The 25,496-nt window shown below is 30.4% G+C and overlaps 1 protein-coding gene and 1 pseudogene across 1 annotated transcript; both read left to right on the top strand.

The window, feature by feature from the left end:
- On the top strand, positions 1-8,791 carry LOC149061503 (uncharacterized). Its single transcript, XM_089217029.1, has 5 exons — positions 1-142; positions 5,902-6,081; positions 6,552-6,694; positions 6,996-7,291; positions 8,293-8,791. Exons 1-5 carry the CDS (start codon positions 46-48, stop codon positions 8,645-8,647), a joined length of 1,071 nt encoding a protein of 356 aa, XP_089073155.1. The 5' UTR covers positions 1-45; the 3' UTR covers positions 8,648-8,791.
- A 5,556-nt stretch (positions 8,792-14,347) lies between these two features.
- On the top strand, positions 14,348-22,625 carry LOC149061502 (methylated amino-acid transporter SLC25A45-like; annotated as a pseudogene).
- Positions 22,626-25,496: the final 2,871 nt, after the last annotated feature.

Raw genomic sequence — 25,496 nt, 5'->3', positions numbered from 1 at the left:
TTGACGGACATTTTCTACATTAAGCCTACATTCACAAAAAACACCATGATGTCGATAATTGTACAGATGATATCGATCATCACTATCATCACTATTACCGGGGAAGCAGTTGATTTACAATCCGATAACGATTTTACAGAAAGTGAGTATTTATCTATATTAATTTTTAATTTCGTTCTTTATTCGAATTGAATTGCTATTGTTATTCATATTATGATACTTACTAGCTGTATTACCCGTTGATGCCAGGTTAAGGTAAAAATAAATAAGATTGTTAGATAGTTATATACAGGGTGATTCTTTTAAGTGGGTACACTAATTATCTCGAAAAGTATTTACTTTTTTCAAAATATTTTTTTACATGGTTTCAAGTTGTTAAAAAACCAACGTTTTTATTAAAAAATCATATTTTTAAATATTTTTTATCCTCATCGTTTTTTAAGTTTTTTACTTTTTTGAATGACAACATAGAGTTTTAATTTCATATTCCAAAGCAGAATATTTTTCTAAGTATTTTGATTCATAAAAATCGAATTTAGGGCTAGTAGTTTATGAGTTATAAGTATTTAAAGTTTAGATTGGTAGAGTAGAGTAGACCTAACCTAACCATACGGTTACTCCGTAAAATGTTTGTCTACTACTCCGCTTGTCTAAACTTTAAATACTTACAACTCATAAACTTCTCATCCTAAATTCGATTTTTATGAATCAAAATACTTATAAAAATATTCTGCTTTGGAATATGAAATTAAAACTCTATGTTGTCATTCAAAAAAGTAAAAAACTTAAAAAACGATAAGGATAAAAAATATTTAAAAATATAATTTTTTAATAAAAACGTTGGTTTTTTAACAACTTGAAACCATGTAAAAAAATATTTTGAAAAAATTAAATACTTTTCGAGATAATTAGTGTACCCACTTAAAAGAATCACCCTGTATATACATATAACAGTGTCATATTTACGGGGGAGGGGTTGGTATGGGGGATAGATACTCTAAACTTATTTATAATGTTTTGATGTTGATGGTAAGTGAACTACCCCCTCCCTATAGAGGGAAATTAAATTACTGCTAATGTATATCCCTCCTCCCCGCCATGACAAAATCCTAAATATGCCACCGATAAATAAATATAATATATTATTGTGTGGTCGTATGCTCACCTGTAGAAACGTTCTAGTGTTTCTAGCACCCGGATGGATGACCACCCAGGTTTTTAGCAACAATTCCTTGCCACGCACATGTTCTAAACCAACCGTTTCCCCTTACAAACAGCTTATGATCATACTTGACGGGCTTATGATCAATAAAATAAATAAATGAATGAATGTAATGCAGGGATTTTAATTATTATTATAATTATTATGTATGTATGGTTTTTGTATTTGTGTTATCGCCGTGCGTTCTGCGTGCCACGATGACAAAAACTTATCAGCTATTATTATTATTATTATTATTATTATTATTAAATTATGTTTACGTTTATTGGCGTACGTCGACCGACGATCCAGACCGACCACGGCAACAACGATGACCGTTTACTTTAATTTTAATATCTTTCAATAATTGTATTAGGAATTAGTCTATCTTCTCTATCACCATCCGCCAAGTTCTTGCGTGCAATATGTAAGCATTATGTATTGCATTTTTTCTTATTCTAAATTGACATCCTGATCAATAGCGTATTGGCCAGGTATGTTAGTGTGGCGTAGCACACCAGGCTGACTTAAATAATAATATATAACATATATTTGATAAATTACTCGAAAAACTAGATTTTCATAAAGGCTGTTATGAAATACTTGGCCTTTTACCCTTCTAGTTCACATCTGATCCCGACGATCGAATGATGAATGTAACTACTATATCACCAAGTTCACAACTCTTAGTCTAATATCTCAATGTTTTTCTTGAGTACCAAATATTAAATATGTCACGGAACACGAAACTAAATATAAAATTTCCATCACCTACAGTGGGAATTAATAAATATTCCGTTTTAAATAAAAACTTAATTTAATTATACGTAATATTTATATATTAATATTATACGATATGACAATTTCATTGTTATTGCTACAATTTAAAATGTACAGGATGATTCTTTTATCAAACAATACTCATTATTTCAAAAACTATTGACTTTTTCAAAATTTTAGATCCATCTTGTTCTAGAACTTTTGATTTTCAAATAACAACCTAAACTTGAAATTTCATTAACTAATAAGGCTATTTTTTCAATGAATTTTCACGTTTAAATTTTCATTTTTTGTTAATCCGTTTACAAGTTAAAGCCTTCCAAAGTTGTGTGGTTTTGGGTGGTGTTGATGTGTTTTAGGTGTATGTTAGGTGGTATTTACACACAAACACCTTATGAGTGATGTTTGATAAAAGAATCACTCTGTATATGTCACGCAGTAACGCACGTCACCGCTGCTGATGACGACACATCAATATCGCAGCAGACGTAGGAGTTGTGGGGGTTGTAAAGATGTGTGTGTGTGTGTCGCGCGCCGAACAACGCGCGTCGCTTTGTTATAATACAGAAAACTTTATATAAAACAGTTATTAATTTATTATATTCTATATATTAAGCTGTTTAATAAAACAACAGTATTTATATGTTATATCAGACTATTGCGGTGACTCTTTCAAGCCATATTTCCGATAACTTCTTCAACTGTCACGGTGAATGTTCATTACTGCGATAAGACATTTAGATTTAGTCTTAACCAGTACAATATATCTCAAATAAAATTATTAAATGTTTTTTGTTAAAGGTTCAGATCTACTTTTTTTTTCTGTAGGTATATGAAATAAAATTGTAATTTTTCTTTTTTTTTTAAGAATCTGTAACAATAAATTATTATAAATTATTTTAAATTATTATTAAAAAAAACTTGTGGAAACACGGAAAACTAGAGAAATTGAAAAAAAAATAATAATGTGTCCATCATGGAAAAATAAATAGGTACGTCAACAAAATACCAGTTTTCAAACAAAAATGGCGCATCCACTATCTTCAGTCCAAGTAATGTGACGTAAGCATTTCTTTGTTTTTCATTGGTTCGTTGCTGGCGCCACTGCCGCCACCGATGACTCCCCGACTACTTCACCGCTTAGACTGAATCTATTCTTAGGTATCTCCACCGCTGTTTTCTCATATACATCGAATTATTATGTTAATAGTTTTCCTATGTTGACCCATCCGGAAAAACGATACCAATAGTGAAATACAGAAATATGCAGTGTGCCTCAAAAAATGACGAAATATGCAAAAATATGCTAAATAAAACTTGGAGTTCAAGATATTATATTGACTATTATAATTCAATCGTGTAGCTCATTTAGCTACTTTTTGGACTATTAAAAAAAGGTTCTAATGTATATAAATTCATTATCCGTACCCTATTTATTATAATATACAGCCCTACAGGGTTATTCACCAAGCATGCTCACCTAGTCAATTTGTGTTTCCTTTGAAAAAAAATGTATTTGAATTCTGATTTTTGAAATTTTTAAATATTCTTGGACCATATTTTCAAATTCTTGAAATGTTTGTACTGTATAAGGAGTGTCCTGTGACAATACAAATTTCTGTTTTTCAAATGAGAATCACCTTTTCTACTGTAACTTATTTAGAGAATAATTTATTTTTAAATTTTAATGTACTTACTTCAAAACATGAATAAGTAGTTAGTAATTTCTAAGTTATTAAAATGTTTGTAAATGGTTTTACAAAAATATATTTTGCATTAGATGCAATATTTGAACCAGAACTAATATTTAATAATGTGCTTGGGTCATTTTTACAAATTATTAATGTTGATAGATTAAATGATTAACATTTATGACTAAAATATTCAAATCACTATTGTAGGCCGATTACCATCATGCAATAAAAATATGCAGTTTCCTTACATTTTATATTTGTAAAACGCTATTAACCAGGTAATCGTAAGTGGTTACACAGAAAAAAAACTGATTTAGGTAGTATGAAGAAATAAACTTTGGTATTTTATTTACTATAAATAAGTTAAAAGAAACAAATTATGAAGATTTAATGAAATAGGTATTGTAAAGAGTTACAATATATTTTGTCTTATAGTGACTCAAACGATATTGAAGTGGTAGATTTATATACAAAATTAATTTTATTTCAAAGTTTGAATGAAGAAAACATGATAGCATTACAAGCATTGAAAATTACAAAAAAAGCTCGTAATTGTTTCCTAATATTTTAATTGCTTTACAAATGATTCTGACGATTCCAATTACTTCTACTAGCGCTGATGCTGAGAGATCATTTCAGCACTTAAATTTGTCATGAGTAACATTATAGTTTAGTATAGAAGTCTGAGAATGATACGACACTGTGTGTACTATTTAAGATAAAGCTTATCTTAAACCATGGTAGTGTGTGAATACGGCATAACAGAATACATTGTACCACGTCCAAATGTTTGTATTCCTATATTATAAGCATTATATTTTTAATATAAATACGGCTGAAGGGGGGGGGGGTGTTTTAACACTGGATATAACTTTCATAAGAAATCCCCTCACATTTTGATAATATATAAAGATTAGTTATAAAAAAATCTTACGATAATTATTTTGAAATATTTTTTGGATTTTGAAAAAAATTAAGTTCTGAACAGAGCAGTGAATATTATTCATTTTACAATTAAATATTATAATTTCTTTTTGTGTTTGTGTCTTATCGAATTTGAAAGAGTAAAAAACTTTTATATCTTTTCTATCTTTTTAATTTTGAGGTAAAAATTTAAAAATATTAAGTTCTGAATAACTTGAAAAATAGAATAAAATAAGGAAAAGTTAGATGTTATTTGCAAAACACCAGTTATCGACCAAAATCGTTTTTATTATTTAGTTATAAATAACATACAAATACTTATTTAGGTTTCTCTATGCATTGTAATATGTTTTAAACATATTGTAACTCTATAAATATGTGAAATTTTCTAGAATATTTTTAGTCTTTGTTTCAAGTATTTTCAATATACATGGTTCTCATTAAATTTCACAATTTTTCTTTACTAAACTTGACCTCACAGTAAGATTTAGGTAATAGTTAGCTCTGAATGTTGATATAATTATTAATATTGGCCCAGAATACCTAGTTTACTATAAAATCTATTAATAAGTTTTATAAAAACATTATTATAGATTAAATGCTATTGATAATTGATAATTATATTCTGCATTTTTCCTGTTTAATTTTATATACCTATCAATGATTAATTAAAATTTCCATGTTTTTAATTAGGTAATTAGGTAAATATAGTTACCTATATTTTTAGTATATTTTATATTAGACAGTCGACCTGACAAATACATTATATCTATTCGATTTGTACCAAATTACATAAATTGTTTTAATGGTAGTAAAATTTATTTTAATTATTATTTTATTACGTAATATTCAGCCGTTCTATGATTAACATTTTTTAACAGAATACGTCATCTGTACCTCACTAGCTGTATTTTCATATTCTTAATGTAGACTTCATATTATTTTTATTTGATTTTGTAAGTTGTTACTACCGTCATATACATACACAATCTAGTCTAACTATATAATTATGTTTTTATAGTCGTTCGAAAATTGGCAATAATTTTTAATAGAAGTTATGTAAATAGATTCGTTGGGACTTGTAGCCTTTGTATTTAACTATTTTTTATCCTGGGATTCTACCTCAAGCCACCCAGTTTTTTAAATTAATTTTATTCTAAATAAAACATTAAACTTATGAGAAACAAACTATTTCCATAATATGACTGTTATCCTGTTTGATTTTTTCGCTGCACCTGTAAATAGATATATCCACTATAAAAACCAAACCTTCTAATTACTTTTATTTACTATGTATTACAGTCTCTGAAGGTTGTCCGTTTATGGAGAATGCTGAGTATGATGTTACCGTAAAGGGATCGGTTTCGTCGTTGATCGGTGGTTGTGCCTACATAAGTTACAATGCTAGTGACAAAATACCACAATCATATAGCTTGTGGTTTGGAAATATTGAACATGATGGACCATATTGCCGTGGCCATGGTACGTGTAACAAACTATTATTTTAGTACGATACAGGATTCTGCATTACACCCATGACTTTAACACAGCTTCTTCAATTTAATAATAGTAAAACAAGTATTAACGTTAATTAATTTAATTAAAAGTTCCACATTGTGAGTTAAATATATTGTATTAATATGTCAATAGTTCAATACAGATCTAACCATTATATATACAAAAGCATAGATATAACTGAGAATTCGTCGTTAATTTAATTAAATTTTATACCATAACTATTTTTCACCACACATCAAAGATATTCAATAAGTTAGGTACCTATTATATTGCCATTCTGGGTCCAAAAACGATCTCCAATTATTAACTGTCTGATGATGGCTGAAAGTTGTATATCTCATTGAATATCACTCATTTTATATTAAAAATATCACAAATTTATATCAATTTGTATTTGTTTTGTACTGTTTTGTCATCCATCGGTGTATATCTAGGTATAGAGTATTTTCTTTTTTACTGCCTATCAAAACCACTTTCACCGTCAGCAGACATCAGCAAGGGACGTATGTATATAAACAAAGTATGGCTATACGACGAAGCTGCCAATAAGACGGGAGCACGAGATCGCAGATGTGCTGTAAGTATATAATACCTACAGCTGGACTTACCAACTGGCACATCTGAAACTTATTTAAATTCGTTATTAAATCAACTTCACATCGCTTATCTAATTTTTTTAATTATTCAATTCAGTATACCTTATTAGTTTAAATATAATATTTATTTTTATGCTATTAATTTAAAAAAAAAAAAAAGAATTAGGAACGACAGAAATAGCTCCTTTAACACAGGATACGCCTTTTCCTCTTATCAATTGCTTACCTACATAATGTTGATTTTAATACTTATTCTCTTTTTCTTGTCCTCGTGGACCATAGTTGTATGAAAAGATCAACAATCATGAAAAAACACTCCGTGTGGCAATTAGCAGTGACGTTTCATGTGATGGCTTGTCAGAAATATTGTACAATCCACAGCTGATTCGTCGACCCAACAAGGGGTCTATGTTGATGATATTTAACAAGACCAAACATGACGTAACCACAATAACTACTGAGTCGACACAATCGATATCTAAGCGTTACGAGAGATTAGGGTACATCCTACAAAATGTTGGAAATCGACCAAACCCATTTTGGAGGACAGAAGAGATTAAAGAAGAAAAACAAAGAAGGTTAGTCTCATAACAAAAATATCTCACAACTTATCGTCATGCTATTTAACAAATAAATAATTATTACTAGCTGATCCTTGTGGACTTCATTGATGGTTAAAAATATGGTATAAGTTGTGTCTGTAAAATTTAAAATTTGTTTAATTCATCGTTTAATACTCGGCATAGCTGTAGTACCGACATGCACCAGCTAGACGTTATTAGCCAACTAATATTATTATTTAATATCTTGTTATATAAATACACAATATGTATATAAACTTACAATTTACATGTACAAATTTATTTTTGCCAATTTCAATCGTTTAAAATCAAAATTTTGAAAAATCCTTTCTTATTGCACGCTGAAAATATTAGAGGAACCACTGTTCTAAATTTCAAGTTCGTTCATTGAGTAGTTTTTGAGATACAGTAATCAGCGAGTCAGTGGTATTTGGATTTTACGTAACTATAGATAATAACTGTAAATCAAATCAAAAATTCAATATGTTTCGTACGTTTATAGACATTTTTTGGTTGAATTCAATTGTTTTTTCTGAATTAAAATCGAAAAGCGTAAGCTACATTTAATGTTGACATAACTTTAGGTATTTTGAACTAAAATCAGAAGTAGCTAGTGAAGTCTAATGGCTTATAGTTGAATTCAGTTAAAAATATATACCACATTCATGTATCATATAGTATCACAACTCGTACTTGAAAACAACTAAGAATAGTTCTGCGCATTCGAATTGCGTCACTAAATGTATTTTGTTCAAGTTGCATCCGTGATTTAGTTACGACACATCCGAGATGTGTCAAAGGGGTTTTCAGCAACTGAGAATAATGTTTGGTGATAAACTCATAAATAATTTTAATATTATATATAACTAAAAAGCATTTATTAAATAATAATGGTAGTACAGATTACAGATTTCGTTGTTGGATAATAAACTATACTTATAAAAGGTGGGTGGTAATTATTTAAAAAATAACATTGAATTTTTGTTTACTTGAAATAGTCGACGACATGACCTTCAAACGAGTGATGGAGATGGCAGATATGGTGCAGTATTGGACCACGCCAATTCTAATGGTTTGCAGTCAAATACGAATGATGAAGATGTAAACACGGCCAAAATTAAGGATATAAGTTTTTTACAAAGACCATTTAAACTCAACAGCCTGCAGTTGATGGAAATGCGCTTATGGCACATAGATAGTTCAACACCCAAAACGGCCAAAACCAATGTTACAGTGTTGGCAGGCGTAAATCCTTTCACCCTGATGCTTTCTAATCGTGTGCACAATAATAACACAGGTTCTATAAAACCACTTGGCCTATGGAATCAAATTAAGAACTTCTTTAAAAATTAATTATATCATTCCAAACATTCAATGCAAATATGCAGCATACCTTTTTATATGATTCCTTCATAAAATGTTTCAAAATCCAACAATACAACTCTCAGAAATAAACAAATAATTGAGTATTTTGTTTACCTTGTAGTAAGAACTTTCACAAACATCTATTAATTGTCTATACTATAACTAAACATAGGTGTCATCCAATTTATTTTGATAATTATATTTAAGAATTAGAACTAAAAATAGAACATATTTTTTTCATCTGTTGTTAATTGACATTTCATGATATTTTTTTAAAATTATATTTTACGTAAGAAGTAACCTATTGCATGTATACCCATTTCATGTATAATGAATAGTAATGAATAAAAAACTATTATTAATCGTATGCTATCTATTTAATTATGGCATTGGTCATAAAGAATTTAAGACGCTCGTCATCGGTTAGATATTACGCTTAATATTTGGCGTTTGTGATGCCGCTGTATTAATATTTTTTTTTATTATTATTTTTTTTTATTGATTTTAAGCCTTGCTACTATGATTATTAGCTATTGTAGGGGTTAGTGATTACACACTTACCAACTGGTTATAGTTGGTGTTATTGGTACGGTTGGAACAGTTTATTCGGTTGTTTCAAACACTTGTATAAGTTTCAAGGATTTTTTCAAGGATTTGCCACCAAGTATCCGAGTCAACCAATCCGAGAACTAATGGCACCGGCCAGTGCTGACATTCAGAACAAATCAGTGATTGAAGTCAGACAACAAACAACGAGTTATAAAACAAGGAGGATAATATTATTATATTAATTTTAACTAATCTAAATTTATTCTTAGAAATAAAAATACATTTCCCATAATTATTTTAATAATTTCATTCAACTTAATCGGAACAGTGTATCTACTTTACTTCTATATTCATCTGTGAATCAGAACTTTTTTTTCAAACATATTTGACTATATTCTATTATTGTTATTATTATTATTATTGTAATACATATAATAGATCAAAATCAAGATTATTATTAATCTGAACAGAAATTCAATTACAGTTAACTGTTTTTACAGTGTTTGTGACTTGCAGTATAGTTTTGTCTTGGTGTATGAATTAAGTAGATAACTTGGTTAATAATTGATATTATAGGTATACATGTTATAAATGAGTCTTATTTTCATTAATAAATAGTAAGTGGGGCCTAATTTTAATATTTAGTTTCCCTGTAGAGAAAATAGACCCAGTTGGTTATAGATATAATATGGTTATTAAAGAACTGTTGGGTGGTTCCACTCTAAGCACATGAGCTGAAATGGAATTGTAAAAAAGTGTATTGAAATAATAAATACTATGTATATAAAAAAAATATGATAGTATATTTTATAGGTTTTTGTATATAAGTAATAACTGCAAGGCTATGATTTATATACAACAATAAATGATGAAATACGCATTTGTTTAAATATTTAATTAAAAATACGCAAATTATACATTTAAAAAATGCTAAAATATACTATATAAATAATATTAAATAAGCACATGCCTCGTAAATTATTTTCAAATTATTGAGAGTGAATACGTTAAAATACGCCAAAAAAATATGATGAAATAAACATTTAATACAAAAACATTTATCAAAATTCTAAATATTTTGCCATAGCATTTCTCAACTTCTTAAAAGAACCCTCTGTTACTGTCACTAGAATACCCTAGAAGTCTATAATAGTAAAACATATTAAAAGACTAATGCACAATTGTCAATCAACATGCATTTAATGGCATTATACAAAGCATAACGTATAACGAAATTTATAAGATATTGTATTAAACAAAATATAGCATAAAACAAAATGAAATAATATAGCAAAAAACTTCTGGCTTAGCCGGAGGAAACTTGATAGAACCCAACGATCGCCAGACGTTGTTTTTTCAGTGATTGTATCGTCAAAAAATATATTATTTAACTTATAACTATCTGACGACTTTATCATTATAGGTAGTAATAGAATATATCATTATCTGCATTATCATGTTCTTTCATAATTTGTTCATATACTTCGGGATTATTTTTACCGGATTCTATTAAATGTCACTATATAAATGTTTACGTGTGACTCACACCTAGATCGTTGAAATAACAAATACTAGTATACTAGGTACCTATGTCCTATAATGTCTATATTACTATAACAGAGATTAATACAAATATATAAATATATATTTCATTGTATCGAGTACAGTAATAATCACAATTAAATTGCTAATAAAAATTAAAATACCGTTAAAACCCAATTGTATGAACATCATAGTTTCGTAGGTATACAAAAGAAGTTACTGGTGGGAGGAGGGTTCGTAAGAATATTTTAAAAATTGAATTTTATTTTTCATCAATATATATAATTTGAACCCCTCCCTCCTCTTTATACGTTCCAGAACTCATTAAAATGTTATCGCAATATTACCTTTTAGTTTTATAGTTGGAAGTTAAATTAACAGTTTATACTAATTTTAAGACTACCTAACAAAAATGATATAGCTAATTAATACCTACATCTATTTATAGTATTTTCTATTTCATTTATACAATTTATCAACCTCAGTATAACGGGTTGATAATAAATTTCTACATTATGTTGGTATCAAATTTTAATAAGCACTTGGCGTAATATTAGATTCAACTCCGAGTACTTTTTCGGAGAGACAAAATGGGTCCTTGGATAGTTCTTATTTATAGTATATAATTAAGCTAAAATAAATGAACTGCTATTTAAATTTATTATACAATATGTTATGCATATGTTTTATTTTGAAATGAGGCAGAATAATTCGGGCCTCAGAGCTTGTCAACATTATCCATTAGTCATTTGTTTAACTTCCACTAATAGAAATAGGAACTGGGAGGTTGTCGTAATGTAGTGTAAGTGTATACCTACCACAATACTTTTATCACAAACTAAAGATGTCGGCTCTAATCAAACAAATAAAAGTTAACATTTAACATAATAATATTAATAACATATTATCATTATTCAATTTTCAATTTTGTACCGCCTATGTATAGCGTGTCTAGCGTCTTGTAATTTGTGCTACTGTAGATCTCTGAGAGTAATAAATAGTTTTTAATACATTTCTATTTAATATGTTATAACTTATCATGTTTCCGTTTAAGGACTTGATAGAGCAGGGTAGTCTGACGTCACGATCCATTATCACATAACAGTGATAAGACCTCTAGTTCCAAACAAACGGCTATTCCTATATTATTTGTACAGTTTACTCAGTTTACTGAAATATTTTGAATTAAGTTCCTAGTTCATACTGATCCAAGAGAGTAGTAAGAAGAAGAAAACGAATACAAACATTTGTGAGATATTAAGTGTAAACTATGACGGCCGTAAGTTGGATTAAATTGCACTGTGTGCATGAGTTTTTCAAAGAAGAATTAAAATTGTTGAAAAGAGGTGAAAATGCATACGATTCTGTACACGTCAAAAAATGTGTTTTTCTTAATAACAATTTAAAAGCATGAGAGAACAAACATACAACATTGAAGTAATTTTAAAGTTTTTAAACTTTTAAACTGGTGCGTACTAGGTCACAAACCACAACAGTGGCGTAGAAAGACTTGTTAGCGCCCATGGCCAACCTAGGAAAATGCGCCTTTTAAGCGATTAAAAAATTGACGAAAATACGAAATGATATATTTTTTTATTTTTTATATATTATATAATTAGGCAATACAACATTATATAATTATAAGTTATTATTACAATGTAATTTTGAACTTTAAAAATTTTCTTTTCTTGCTTTAAGGCTAGAGAATTCATCGATGATTTCGTCATATGAAATTTGTCTAGAAAATCCATGTTCTATGGATAAAAGTTCCATGCTTGTGAGTCTCTCTTGTCCAATAGTTGATCAATTTGCGCCCCTTCATAATTTGCACCCCTGGCGTAGGCACAGTTCGCCATACCCTTGCTACGCCACTGAAACACAATTTCATACTAAAAAGTTATATTTATGAATTTGTGTTCTATCATTGAAAGATTTAAAATGTAATACTTAGTTGAAGTTTGTACTTATTTTTTGAAGTTAATACTTATTTTAGGTTTTGAAAACATTCATAATTGAGTATTTTTTTATACTTATATTTAATATATACTTATAAACTAAAACATGACCTAGTACGTTACTTTTTAACCCTACATATCTTAAAGATTCTGAAAACCAAGGTTATGGTTTTAGCACTATGTATTCTACCAGACATAAACATTATCTGTACCAAAATTTTATTTTTGATCAAACTCAGTTTGGATTGTTTATAAAATATAATTTCTGTTTGATTATTTGTGAATCAATGTTACAATTTAACTATGTTGCTAGGCTCAATGTTTTGCGTATATGTTAGAATATACCTATTTCGGTTTACATAGCCAAAACTAGAGAGCCTATATAATAATATATATTATCAGGGCTCGTGAGTTCATGCTCTAAAAAACGCCTATATAAGTATATACTTATGCATTGAAATCTGGAAAAATATGCATTGAAATATGCCTTTAAAAGTTCAGAAATATGCATTTATATGTAATAAAAATGTTATATATAAAATAGTAAAACAAAACAAGTAACAACAATTTACTATGAAAAGGTAGTATAGATTCCAACAAGTATGTGTTTACTTTAGGAACAGTATAATGATTTAAAAATATCAAATTGAAAAAAATTATGATTATTATTGTTAAAATAAGCTAATAGAAGATAAAACTATACAAACTGTATCTTAAGACTGCTTAATTTCAAGAAAAAAATAACTTTTTATTGACAAGTTATATTTTTTCAATGTACAAAGATGTTTGGAACCAGTCATATCACTAACTGATAATAGTATCACGACTACCATAGTCTATTATGAATTTACTTGGAACACCATTTTCTCGATGTAGTGAATATAACAAACGTCAGATATTAAATGACGGTTAACTTGAAAATCATTTTTATAAAACTCACCTTTATAGGTCCCCCTACAAAAAAAAAAAAAAAAACAAACAAAAATAATATTTAAAATCGTGGAGTAAATAGCTAAATAGAGATTAATAATAAAATATATACCTAATATACAATTTTCTGCATTTATTGATATATTATTGACATTTGCTTCAGCAATGAATTATTTAAACAGAACCTTCAAGATTTTAATTTTTTGGGTGGGAAATTATTTCCCATTTCCCTATGATGGGTTTACATTTTGAAAATATCTGCCTCACCCATCAAACGGTTCACGGGCCGCCACTGTTATGTAGGTAGGTGTACGCCTAATATTTTTAAAAATTAACAATATTTATCTGTTTTTAGTTAAATATAAATTATAAAAATTAAAGTCTAATTTTTTCTAATAAATACAAATTAAAATAATAAGTACTACGTGGATAAATATAAATGATAAAAATTATGTGTTGTATGCTTGTATGTATTTGAAACTGTTTATATGAAATATCGGAACTCAGCAACCACGTTATTGACGCTTAGAACTTAGATTATTTATTCAGATATCAAATTTCGTAGTAGGTAATAATGTTTTGTAATATTTTAGAAGTACATACATAATTTACATAAACTAAAAGTAAAAAAATCATAAGTAATGTATTACTATATGGTAAAAATACGAAAAAACGAATAATAAATTATAATAGATATAGTACCTACTTTGCCATGGATAGCACACTTCTGATCAGTGGCGTACCTACGGGGGGAGGGGGGGGGGTTTGGGTTTAAACCCCCCCCCCCAGGACCCAAAAAAAAAATGTGATATTATTGATGAATTTCTTATTATACACGGACAAACAAACGTCATAATAATATGACTATTGAGTAAACACTATACTTTACCAACAACGAAAAAAGATTTCATAACGAAATTATGGTTGCCGTATATCAATCAAAATAGTCACTTGATCGTACACAGTCAGTTATTGCATAGGTACATATTAATATTGTCATTATCTCGACCGACTCGATCAGACAACGGAGGAAAAACCGATTTCGTTATAATCGTTGAATTTCTCGTGAACGACAATAATACGGTGAAATGGATTCTATTTATATAGCACTATCGTAAATGACCATGTTAAAATATTTAATTAGTATATTATATATTTTAGTTGTGTAGTAATTATATAATATATTACTATTTATTTATCGTTGCTATATCATGCCGTAGCGTAGACAACCTGGGTCTGATGCGTGTGGTGTGGAAAAAGAGAATAAGTCGCAATAATGGTACAATATACGTTTATTCGCCGACGACAGGCAACAACCAACTAAAAATATGATACGACCGGGAATCGGCGTAGCCCCGACGTACAAATTAACGTTTATCGATATACAATATAGATATAAATATAAAATGAAATATATAACATAATGGTCCGTCGCCCGTCGATAACGACGTGCGGGTAAACCGTCCATTCGACGAACCTGTACACAAATATAATGTAATATAACAATATAGGTATATGAAACAATTTACAATATTGCCACAGTTCGGCCTTCCTGACTACATTGTCGTCTCGACAATACAGAATACATTTTTTTTTTTAATAAACAAACTATAAAGAATACAATATAATAAAAATAATAATAATACAAAAATAATACGATAATCATCAAATTATAGAAAAATAAATTATACACACAAACAGTATAAAACAATAAATTAATGATTGCACATACAGAATTTTTTTTTTTTTTTAAATAACAAATAAAATATATAATTCATTAACAGTTCAATTTGACTAATTTTAAACGATCGAAACCCACTACTCTTTTATATGGTTTATGACTAATTTGTTCACCCGGGATGTCCCCTACTACATACCTGTCAAATCTTAGTGCTTTAATTATTTGATATGGGCCCCGGTACTTAGGTTCTAGCTTTCTACTATAACCTGTTGCAGGTGCATCCCACCTAACTAGCACCAAATCACCTTCCGAAAATTTTTCTGGCGCGGTCGCACGACTAGCGATCTTTTTTTTTTCTTTATCGACATGCTTACGGAGAGAGATTGTTGGGTCGCATTTATTTCCGCCATTACCTAATTTTTCGTTTAGTCGTTTTATTTCAGATATTAACGGATTTTCTGTCAAACCATTTGCACTATATCGGTGGATAACATCAAACGGCTTACATTTTGTCACGCGACTCGTACTATTATTTAATGACCATTGTACCTCTACTAAGCGTAAATCCCAATCACTATTGTCACTATCCTTAGTTATCATCGACAAACATTTGATCGCAACACCGTTCACAATTTCAACCTGGCCGTTACTACGTGGACTTTTTGAAGACACTTTGACGTGTATAATAAAATGTTCTCGACAAAATTTTTCAAATACTGCCGCGGTAAATGCAGTTCCCTGATCACTAATTATTCTCGTGGGCTTACCGTAATGACAAATGAATTCTTTAATGAAAATTAACGTCTCATCTGCTGTGGTGTCCCTTACAGCTCGTAACACAACATATTTACTAAAGCCGTCAACTATAGTGAGCACATATTTATTTTCCCGTTCAGTTAATACAAACGGCCCTACGTGATCGACATGTATTGTGTGAAACGGCGTATCTCCTTTTTCTAAGGGGTGCCAATACGTAGCACCTTTCCTCGGTATTTTAAAATAAAGACAACTAATACACCTATTTACATATTTAGAAATAAAATCACGCATTTTTGGAAAGTAAAAATTTTCTTTCACACGCGAAAGCGTTTTATCTATCCCCAAATGTGACAAGTCCTTATGCGCCTCATGCACAATATCATAACGTAATTCATCTGGTAAATATAATCTCCACCGACCTTTCGTAGTGCGATATAGTCGTCCATCTTCCATAGCATACTTATCTACAACTGTACCGTCTTTTCCGTCAAGTTTGGAAATTATCGATGCAACTTCGGCGCTGTCCCGCTGTAACGCTGCGATCCAGTCGGTCGTATTTATTATACTAAAGACGTGTAGACTGGCTACCTCTGGCTCTATCGCTGTCTCTACCGGACCTCTACTTAACGCATCCGACACCAAATTTTGTGACCCACTCATATACTCAATACCGTAATTATATTCGGACAATTTCATGAACCACCGGCCTATTCTAGGATTTAAATCTCTTTTATCCGCCAATAATTTTAAACTATTGCAATCAGTTTTTATAATAAAATATATACCTATTAAATAAACTCTAAATCGCTCTAACGTACAAACTATAGCTAACGCCTCTAGTTCGTAAGAATGATATTTTGCCTCCTCCTTCGACGTTTTACGACTATAATAACTAACCGGATGTAATTTTCCGTCTAATTGTCTTTGCATTAATACACCCGCCACACCATTTATACACGCGTCGGTATGTACCTCGGTGTGTCCTTCTGGGTTATACATGGCCAAAATCGGTTTGTTAGTTAGTGCATTTTTTAACATTTCGAACGATTTTTCCTGTTCTTTTCCCCAAATGAACGGTGTATTTTTAGCTAATAAATCCGTAATTGGTCGGGCAATAACGGCAAATCCCTTAATAAACCGACGGAAAAAACTAACTAAACCTACAAACCCTCGTACTGCCCTTACATTTTTCGGTATGGGGAAGTTTTCTACTGCCAGAATTTTCCTTTTCCCTGGTTCTATGCCACTACTACTTATTTCAAAACCCAAATAGTCTAATCTACGCATAAAAAATCTGCATTTTTCTAATCTAATAGTGAGACCTGCGTCCTTAAGCGCTTCTAACACAAGTTTTAATTTTTCAATGCCCTCCCCTACGTCCTTACTGGGTATAATTATGTCGTCCAAATATGCTAGTGCTACTGAAAATAAAAGATTACCTAATGCTAAACTAACCATCCGTGAAAAAATTGCCGGACAATTTGTCGGTCCGAAAGGCATTCGTTTAAATTGATAGTGTCCGTCTGGGGTAATAAAAGAAGTTTTTTCACGTGTGGAAGGGTCTTTTATAGGTACTTGGTAATAGCCGCTAAATAAATCTAAACTAGTAAAAAAATTGTTACCATATAACCGGTCCAGCTGGTCATCAATACGTGGTAATGGATACTTGTCCGGAACAGTCTTCTTGTTGAGCTCCCTATAGTCAACGCACATTCGAACATCACCGGTTTTCTTCTTCACCAACACGATCGGACTGGCGTATGGAGAACTGCTATCCTCGACAATATTGGCACCCTTTAATTCTTCGATTAGTTCACGTACCTTTTGTCGTTCGTGAAATGATAAACGGTATGGACGATAAACTACAGGTTGTTCGTCCTTAAGGTTAAGTTTCATCTCGGCCAAATTTGTGCACCCCACTTGACGGAGATTTCGGGCGACCAATTCCTTATATTCATTTAACACAATACACACGTCTTCGACCTGATCCGACGACAGATCACTTACGATTTCGTCTATACGTATAGGTTTGGTATTTACCTCACGGTTAGTAGTCTGAATTTTATCTTCCGTAAATAATACACCTCTAGTGACAGTTTGGCCTTTTTTTATTCTGTAATCTGCGTCCGATAAATTCATTACTGGTACAGTTGCTAGTCCTCGGTCGTCCGTTGAGACTAAACATCGGGGAATCATCTGTTGTGTCGCTCGTATACCGCCTTCTATACATAAATCGGTACTACGAAAATTTGTACTAACAGAAATATGTCCTATGTGATTTTTTGGAATCACCACCGCATCATTTGCCCACATCGGAGTTTTAGTGACTTGATTTTCAGCACCAATCGGTATAATTTCTTCAACTTTTAATTTTCCCGCCGTACTGGTAATCATTATATGCGGTTGTTCGGTAAACGGGTGTCCCACAAGCAACGCGATTTCTTGAACGTCGTCGGGTACGACGTTGATCGACACACACGCACTAACGCCGTCAATACTTATATTTGTTTCAAAACGGCCCAATGCCTTTACGCGTCCGAAACCGTAGCCTATAAATTCATCGTGAATTTTTTCATCATACACAATACTTAAACGGTCAACTTCACTTTTTTTCATAGCTACACACGATGCACCCATATCCACGTAGGCACGAACGCAAACACCGTTTATGATCGCGTCCTTAAAATACTTATTCTGTACCACCGAAGTCCCGAGTTGCAATACCGCTTGGCTCTGTGGATTTTCACTACCACTAGCTGTACTATTTCCTTGTCCGTTCGATTTACTGTTACATTCATTTGCCCTGTGTTCCGGTTTGGAACACCGGTAACACACTATAGTCGATTTTTTTGTACAATTTTTTGATAAATGCCCAGTCTCTCGACATCGAAAACACATAACCGCCGATTTTGTCGTAATACGATTATTCGATAGATTACCGTAATTTTTACTATTTACGTTTTTACTTGAATTTTTATCCGATTTTGTGTTAAAATATTCGTTTTTATCTCGTATATATTTACTTGCGGCGATTAAATGAGGTAATAATTCAGTAGGTCGTTGGTATTTAATAAGAGGACCAAGATAATCGCGATATCGATCATTTCCTAATCCGCGAACTACCCACTGTATAACTTCGGCGTCACTCATATTCGCACGATTGCACTTTGCGATTTTTTCGTAAAAATATTCGATCATGTTCTGTCCATTTTTCCGGGAAAAATTTTGAGCATCTAATTTTAATTGTATCACGTCTTCCACCGTGGTTGTCGGAAAATTATCTTTTAATAATTTTACCCAGTCGAGCCAAGTTCGATCGGCTCTCGGTAAACTGTCCCGCCAAGTCTTCGCCACACCAGTAAGTTTTGTTAACGCAAAGTGTTGTACAGCAACATCGTCCCAATCATAAAGTATAGCGAATTCTTCGATCTTATCGATCCATTTATATCGATCGCCATAGTCGGATTTACCGGGTTAAATTCCGGTAAGACGCCCGACACATCGCCTAACCAGCGACGGTGTTCGGTTACTATTTCAGTACCACCATCAACAACATTTTCACCACCCTCGGCCATTGCCAAGCAATATTCCAGCCCTACCGTGGTTATCAAAAGTTGACTGATACACTGTAAACTCACTCCAACGAGCCACACGTCACGTATATACGCGATTTTCCGCCGATTTGTAATGACTACAATATCGGTCAGTCCCAGTTACAAATAACCTGGCCCGAAACGGCTGTTCTTTGAAAGAAAAAAAAAAAACAAAGCGCACGTTTCGTTTGCTAAACGAAATATTCGCGTACAATACAATTTCGCACCACTGTACTGTATTGAAAAACGCACTCACGACTTGCGATTCACCCAATATTCGCACACGCACACACACGAACCCCACACCTGAACTGTAGGTAAATTATATAATATATTACTATGTATTTATCGTTGCTATATCATGCCGTAGCGTAGACAACCTGGGTCTGATGCGTGTGGTGTGGAAAAAGAGAATAAGTCGCAATAATGGTACAATATACGTTTATTCGCCGACGACAGGCAACAACCAACTAAAAATATGATACGACCGGGAATCGGCGTAGCCCCGACGTACAAATTAACGTTTATCGATATACAATATAGATATAAATATAAAATGAAATATATAACATAATGGTCCGTCGCCCGTCGATAACGACGTGCGGGTAAACCGTCCATTCGACGAACCTGTACACAAATATAATGTAATATAACAATATAGGTATATGAAACAATTTACAATATTGCCACAGTTGTCTTTCAAACAGATATTATTTGTGTAAATCGTAATACCATTGATTATAAATACTAGTATTTATAAAAAATGGTAATAAGATAGGTATTTTTAATTGTAATGTTTTAACTATCAACGTGAATACTGTTACTGTGAAACCAAAATTGAATACTGTTAAAATTGCAGGACTACATCACCATCTCACAAAACCGTAAAATCGTAAAATCAGTAGGTAATTGATTTTTTTTATTTTTATTTTAGATTTTAGTGTTGGTATTTATACAGCATTATTAGCATATTTAGGCAAACTATATCATATTATTATGTCAATATTATTGACATTTTGGCATGGCAACAAATAATGAAATGTAAAAAAAATGAAAAACAAAATAAATTAATTTAGAAATAAAAAAAGTAATGAAAAATTAATTCTTTAATTTAACGTCGATAAAAAATACATTTATTAAGTTAGTAGTTAAGTTTTAAAATTATTATTATCACATCATTATCATTATCATTCGATTTCGATGTATTTTAGGTTTTGAAGTTAAAATAAATAGTAATCATGGCTGAAAAAAAACCAATCAAAAATGCAATCTTTTTTTTCAAAACCACCTTCAATAACGAATTCATTGTCAAATTCATTGAATGCAACTCAAACAGTTATAAGTTCCTCTAGTTCCTCATTACAATCAACTGTATCTGCATCTGATACACCTATCACTCAGTTCACACCTTTGACTACAGATATTAATCGTACATCTTCGATGATTTAATAAATTTAATAAAAACCTTTTTTCCATTTGTGATTTTGTATCTGGATGGACAGCTGGTTTGTTAAATTGTAGTTTAAATACTTGAATTTATTATTTATTGTCAATTGTAGGTACTACGATTGCGTTTTATATATTATACATTATTATTCTTAGGTATTATTTCTACATTAATTGGATATCCAATAGATACAGTAAAGATAGTACAACAAGTGAATGATAGTACTATAAAAAAACCCGTTAGAGATATTTACATTCAAGATAAAGTGAGTGAAAAACAATTTAATTAGAATATTAATAGTAGAACTAAACAAAATTTAATTTTTATAAAATGCAATAAGTATTTATTAAAAATACAACAAATATTCCTTAATAGCTTTACTGATATTAAATCTTCTATATACTAAATAGTTCAAAGGATATTTTAGAGGAATGATGTTTCCGATCTTAAGCGTGGGTATTGCGAATTCGGTATTTTTTGGAACTTATGGTAACACGCTGAGATTAATCCAAATACAACGTGACAATCGAACAAATAAGAATATTGATGTCAGGTTTTGCAATGATGCTGAACATTTACATAAGTATTGGCATTTGGATGTATTTTTATCGGGTTGTATTGCCGGTCTTTCTTTTGCATTGATAAACACACCAATAGAAGTTATAAAAACATTGTTACAAACAAGAAGTAATCATTCTAATACTATTTGCTTCCACAATGCTCATAAATAACAAGGTTTTAGATGTAACTTTGAAGCAAGAAAATGTAGAAAATTCAAAACAAGTTTATCCATTAAAAACGACCAGTGCATTTAAATTAATGATCGAACTTTATAAGGTCAATGGTATACGTTCACTATATCGAGGAGGAACATTATTGTTTATTAGGTTTACTATATTAAATTATTAGAGTAAAATTCAAAAGAAAATTATTTTTTTAATAGTATCATATTTTTTTAGAGATGTTCCTAGTATGGGGATTTATATGCTCTCTTATGAACATCTATGTAGTATGTTAGTAAAACTATCATGTTCTGAAACTAACAAAGAGTGTATGCCAAAACATGTGCAAATTATATCTGGAGGTGTAGCAGGTAAAACAAATAAAAAATTGAATAAATCATACTAAGAAGGACGTAACTAACAAAAATATTGAATTTATTGAATTTCATCTATGAAAATAATATATTATTAAAATCAATTTTGTATGATTTTATTTTAGGCGTACTAAGTTGGGTTATGGTGCTGCCATTTGACGTGATAAAATCCAAAATCATCACAGACAGCATCATTCAGCCATTGTATAAAGGTGCGTGGGACTGTGCAAAGAAAACGTACAACAATGGCGGCGTGATAAGTTTTTGGCGAGGATTTTGGTTACTCTGTATACGGGCTTTTCCAGTTAATGGGATAGCGTTTGCCATATACGAAACGATTAAAAGCAGTTGTAATGAAAGAGGAATAGAATAGACCAACACGAGAAAAATACGGTTGAATCTAAGTGGATGTGATTTTATGAACAAAAAACAACACCTATCAATATTCTGATCGAGAAAATATGCTAAACCAAAAGCTTATGTGTTTGGACGTTAGTGAAATAAATGTTTTTAGCGCGCATATCTTGTCGGTTGGCTGTTTAGGAGCGTGACATCCGATATTAAAATTAATTAGCTACAAACAATACATATTACTAATTAGTAGCTCTCTGACCCAGCAAGGTTTTATTTTTTTTTAAACTGCCGTCAAAAACCACTAAGCCAAAAATGTAGTTTTCGAGGAGTCATTAAAACAATGTTTTCAATACTAAATTTGTTTGTAAAGTAAAAATAGATTTTTTAAATATTAGAAATATATTATGTTATTATTAGATAGTAGTTAATATTGTATTGTATTGGACACAACATAACGTTTTTTTTATAAGCGTATAGTGTTTATGTGGTTTAATGAACTTACCTACTTATTGTATATTGCTTATATGAAACAAAAATCAGTTAGAATTTTTTGTTTTTAATTATTAGGTACATTATTACTTTATTAGGTAGAGTAAAAAAAAGTATTGATTACTAATTTTTGACTCAAGAGTATCAGAAGTTGAGTATTATCATGTTGTAGTTCACTAACTCTCTAGTCTTTTGATTATTTGATTTTACTTCTACTTTTCAATATTCATCATAATTGATAACTCAAAATTTATGAAAATTATATTACCTACAATAATAGCAGTTAAAAGTGCAGTGTTATAAGATACTTTAAACAATAAAGTTAGGTTTACTTATTAGGTTATCCGTCTATGGGACGCTCTCCCATCCGCCCTCACCCCCCCACAACAGGTTAACTATTTTAGCACCGGGCCCCGGGGGGTATACTTACGTTATATTTTAACAGGCAAGGACTCAAGGTTACAATACACTCATTGGTCTGTTTTTACTTGAATATAATTACAAAACAACTTAATATAGTATTATAGTTTATTCTGTAAAAATAAATAAATAATTCACAAATTTCGCGAGGCAGTAGTGTCGCACTCAAGCGTACAAATAACGTATACCATCGAAAACTTTGGAAGGTTATAACTTCTTAAATAACAGTTTTCGAAAAAAAAATTTTACACCATCGTTTTAAGTGCAAAAAAGCAAATCGTTAATTTTATATTTGATTCTTATATCATATGCCAACATTTATGCTTATTACCTATTTAGATAATAAAAGATATTTCATAATTCCTTAGTTTCCTAATCTAGTTTTTTTATTTGAGTATCTATTTAATAACGTTATTATGGCGTCAAACAAATACGGGTGTCACGAAAGTTCTAAAACAAAATTTGGCATCTCTATTAAAGATATTGCTGTGTGGGAAAAATCTTTAGGTACCTACTACCTACACAACTAACCAGTGTCAACAAAGAGTGTGTGCTAAACATTTTAAAAATAGCAACATAGTTCATACTTGGGTGTCTGGTAATGGCAACAGTAAATATTCTGTGAGTTTTAAAAGACCTTTATTAAATTATTTTATTTAAAATTAAGTATATTTCTTATATATTTGTGGCTAGATTTGTTTAAAAAGACCAAGGCTGAAAACTGAAGCTGTACTAATATAATTAATACTGATCATGAGAAAGTTAGTTATTTTAGTGAATACTTATAAGTTCTCTTAAATGTAAATTAACAGTTGAATATCTCTTTTAAACTTTTACTAGGTAGTAGATACAACATCAAATAGTGCAGTTAGGTACTCATAACTTCATGATTCATGACTCATGACCATAACTATAGCATATTAACAAAAAAATAAGTATTCCTGAAGAATATGAGTATTCTGATGTTAAACCAACTAGAATTTTGACGGTTTGTTTTTCAGTTTTCTATAACTACAGCTTTATAGGGCTATTATAGGTACTAAAAAATTACACAAACTTGGAAATTTGTTGATTTTTAGGTTATAGAAGACATTGAAAAAGTAAATGAAATTATAGTACAAGATGAATCATTATTTAATTCATTGCTGAGTTAAATTGGCTCCATTACTCTACCAAATAGATTGTTCTTTGATATATCAATGGTTCGTACTAAATGTAGGGGAGCATGGGGCATAGTGTTACATGGGGCAAAGTGTTACGGTACCAATAATTTGTACTACACAGTTGGTAACACTAAAATAATTACGCGGATTTATCGGCTTCAATGATGTGCGTACTATCGTTGATAAGCCAGTTCAATAACAAACGTATTTTTATAAATAACTCAAGAAAACTAAAATGTGTTGAAAAAAAAAAAAAACGTGTTTTATCGATCAAGTTTTTTTCTACAATTATTCTCAAAGGTAAGTTTTTTTAATTTTATTATAATGTCTATCTTGTGCAGAATGATATTTCATTTCGTTTATTTATTTGTACAAATAAATGATTGCGTTATAACCAAAATACTAAAATATGGTCGATCTGGGCAAACTGTTATAACGTTAAATATTAATATCATAGTAAAATTTGATTATATTTTAAATCAATTTGTTTTAGTCTTTGTTTAATTTAATTATTAATTTATCTGTGTTTATTATTGAAAAGATTTTTAAAATTGTTTTGCTCAAATATAATTTAGTAAGACCAAATATTAATGTAAATTTAATAATACTAGCAACTAAATTTTGCATATAAAAATACTTATTATTATAATTTAAATATACTTATCACTTAATAGATTGTTACAATGGTCAGAAATTATAAAAGAAAAACCAATTTTGGAGCTACGCCTCAACATATTTATGACAAAGCAGTAAAAGAAGTGATTGATGGTATCATGACACTGAGAGCTGCAGCTAAAAAATATAATGTAAATGTGATGACTTTACAGCGATATAAAACTAAAATAACTGATCCTAATGA

Source organism: Diuraphis noxia, unplaced genomic scaffold, assembly GCF_037042655.1.
Source record: "Diuraphis noxia isolate RWA-SAM2 unplaced genomic scaffold, SU_Dnox_SAM2 contig0001, whole genome shotgun sequence".
In the NCBI taxonomy this organism is placed as follows: domain Eukaryota; kingdom Metazoa; phylum Arthropoda; class Insecta; order Hemiptera; family Aphididae; genus Diuraphis; species Diuraphis noxia.
This window is presented reverse-complemented; position numbering and strand designations above follow the sequence as displayed.

Coding starts and splice junctions, on each gene's coding strand:
- LOC149061503 (XM_089217029.1), top strand. CDS start 46: ATGATGTCGATAATTGTACAGATGATATCGATCATCACTATCATCACT. Junction 6,695..6,995: donor CACGAGATCGCAGATGTGCT/GTAAGTATATAA, acceptor CGTGGACCATAG/TTGTATGAAAAGATCAACAA. Junction 7,292..8,292: donor AAAGAAGAAAAACAAAGAAG/GTTAGTCTCATA, acceptor TACTTGAAATAG/TCGACGACATGACCTTCAAA.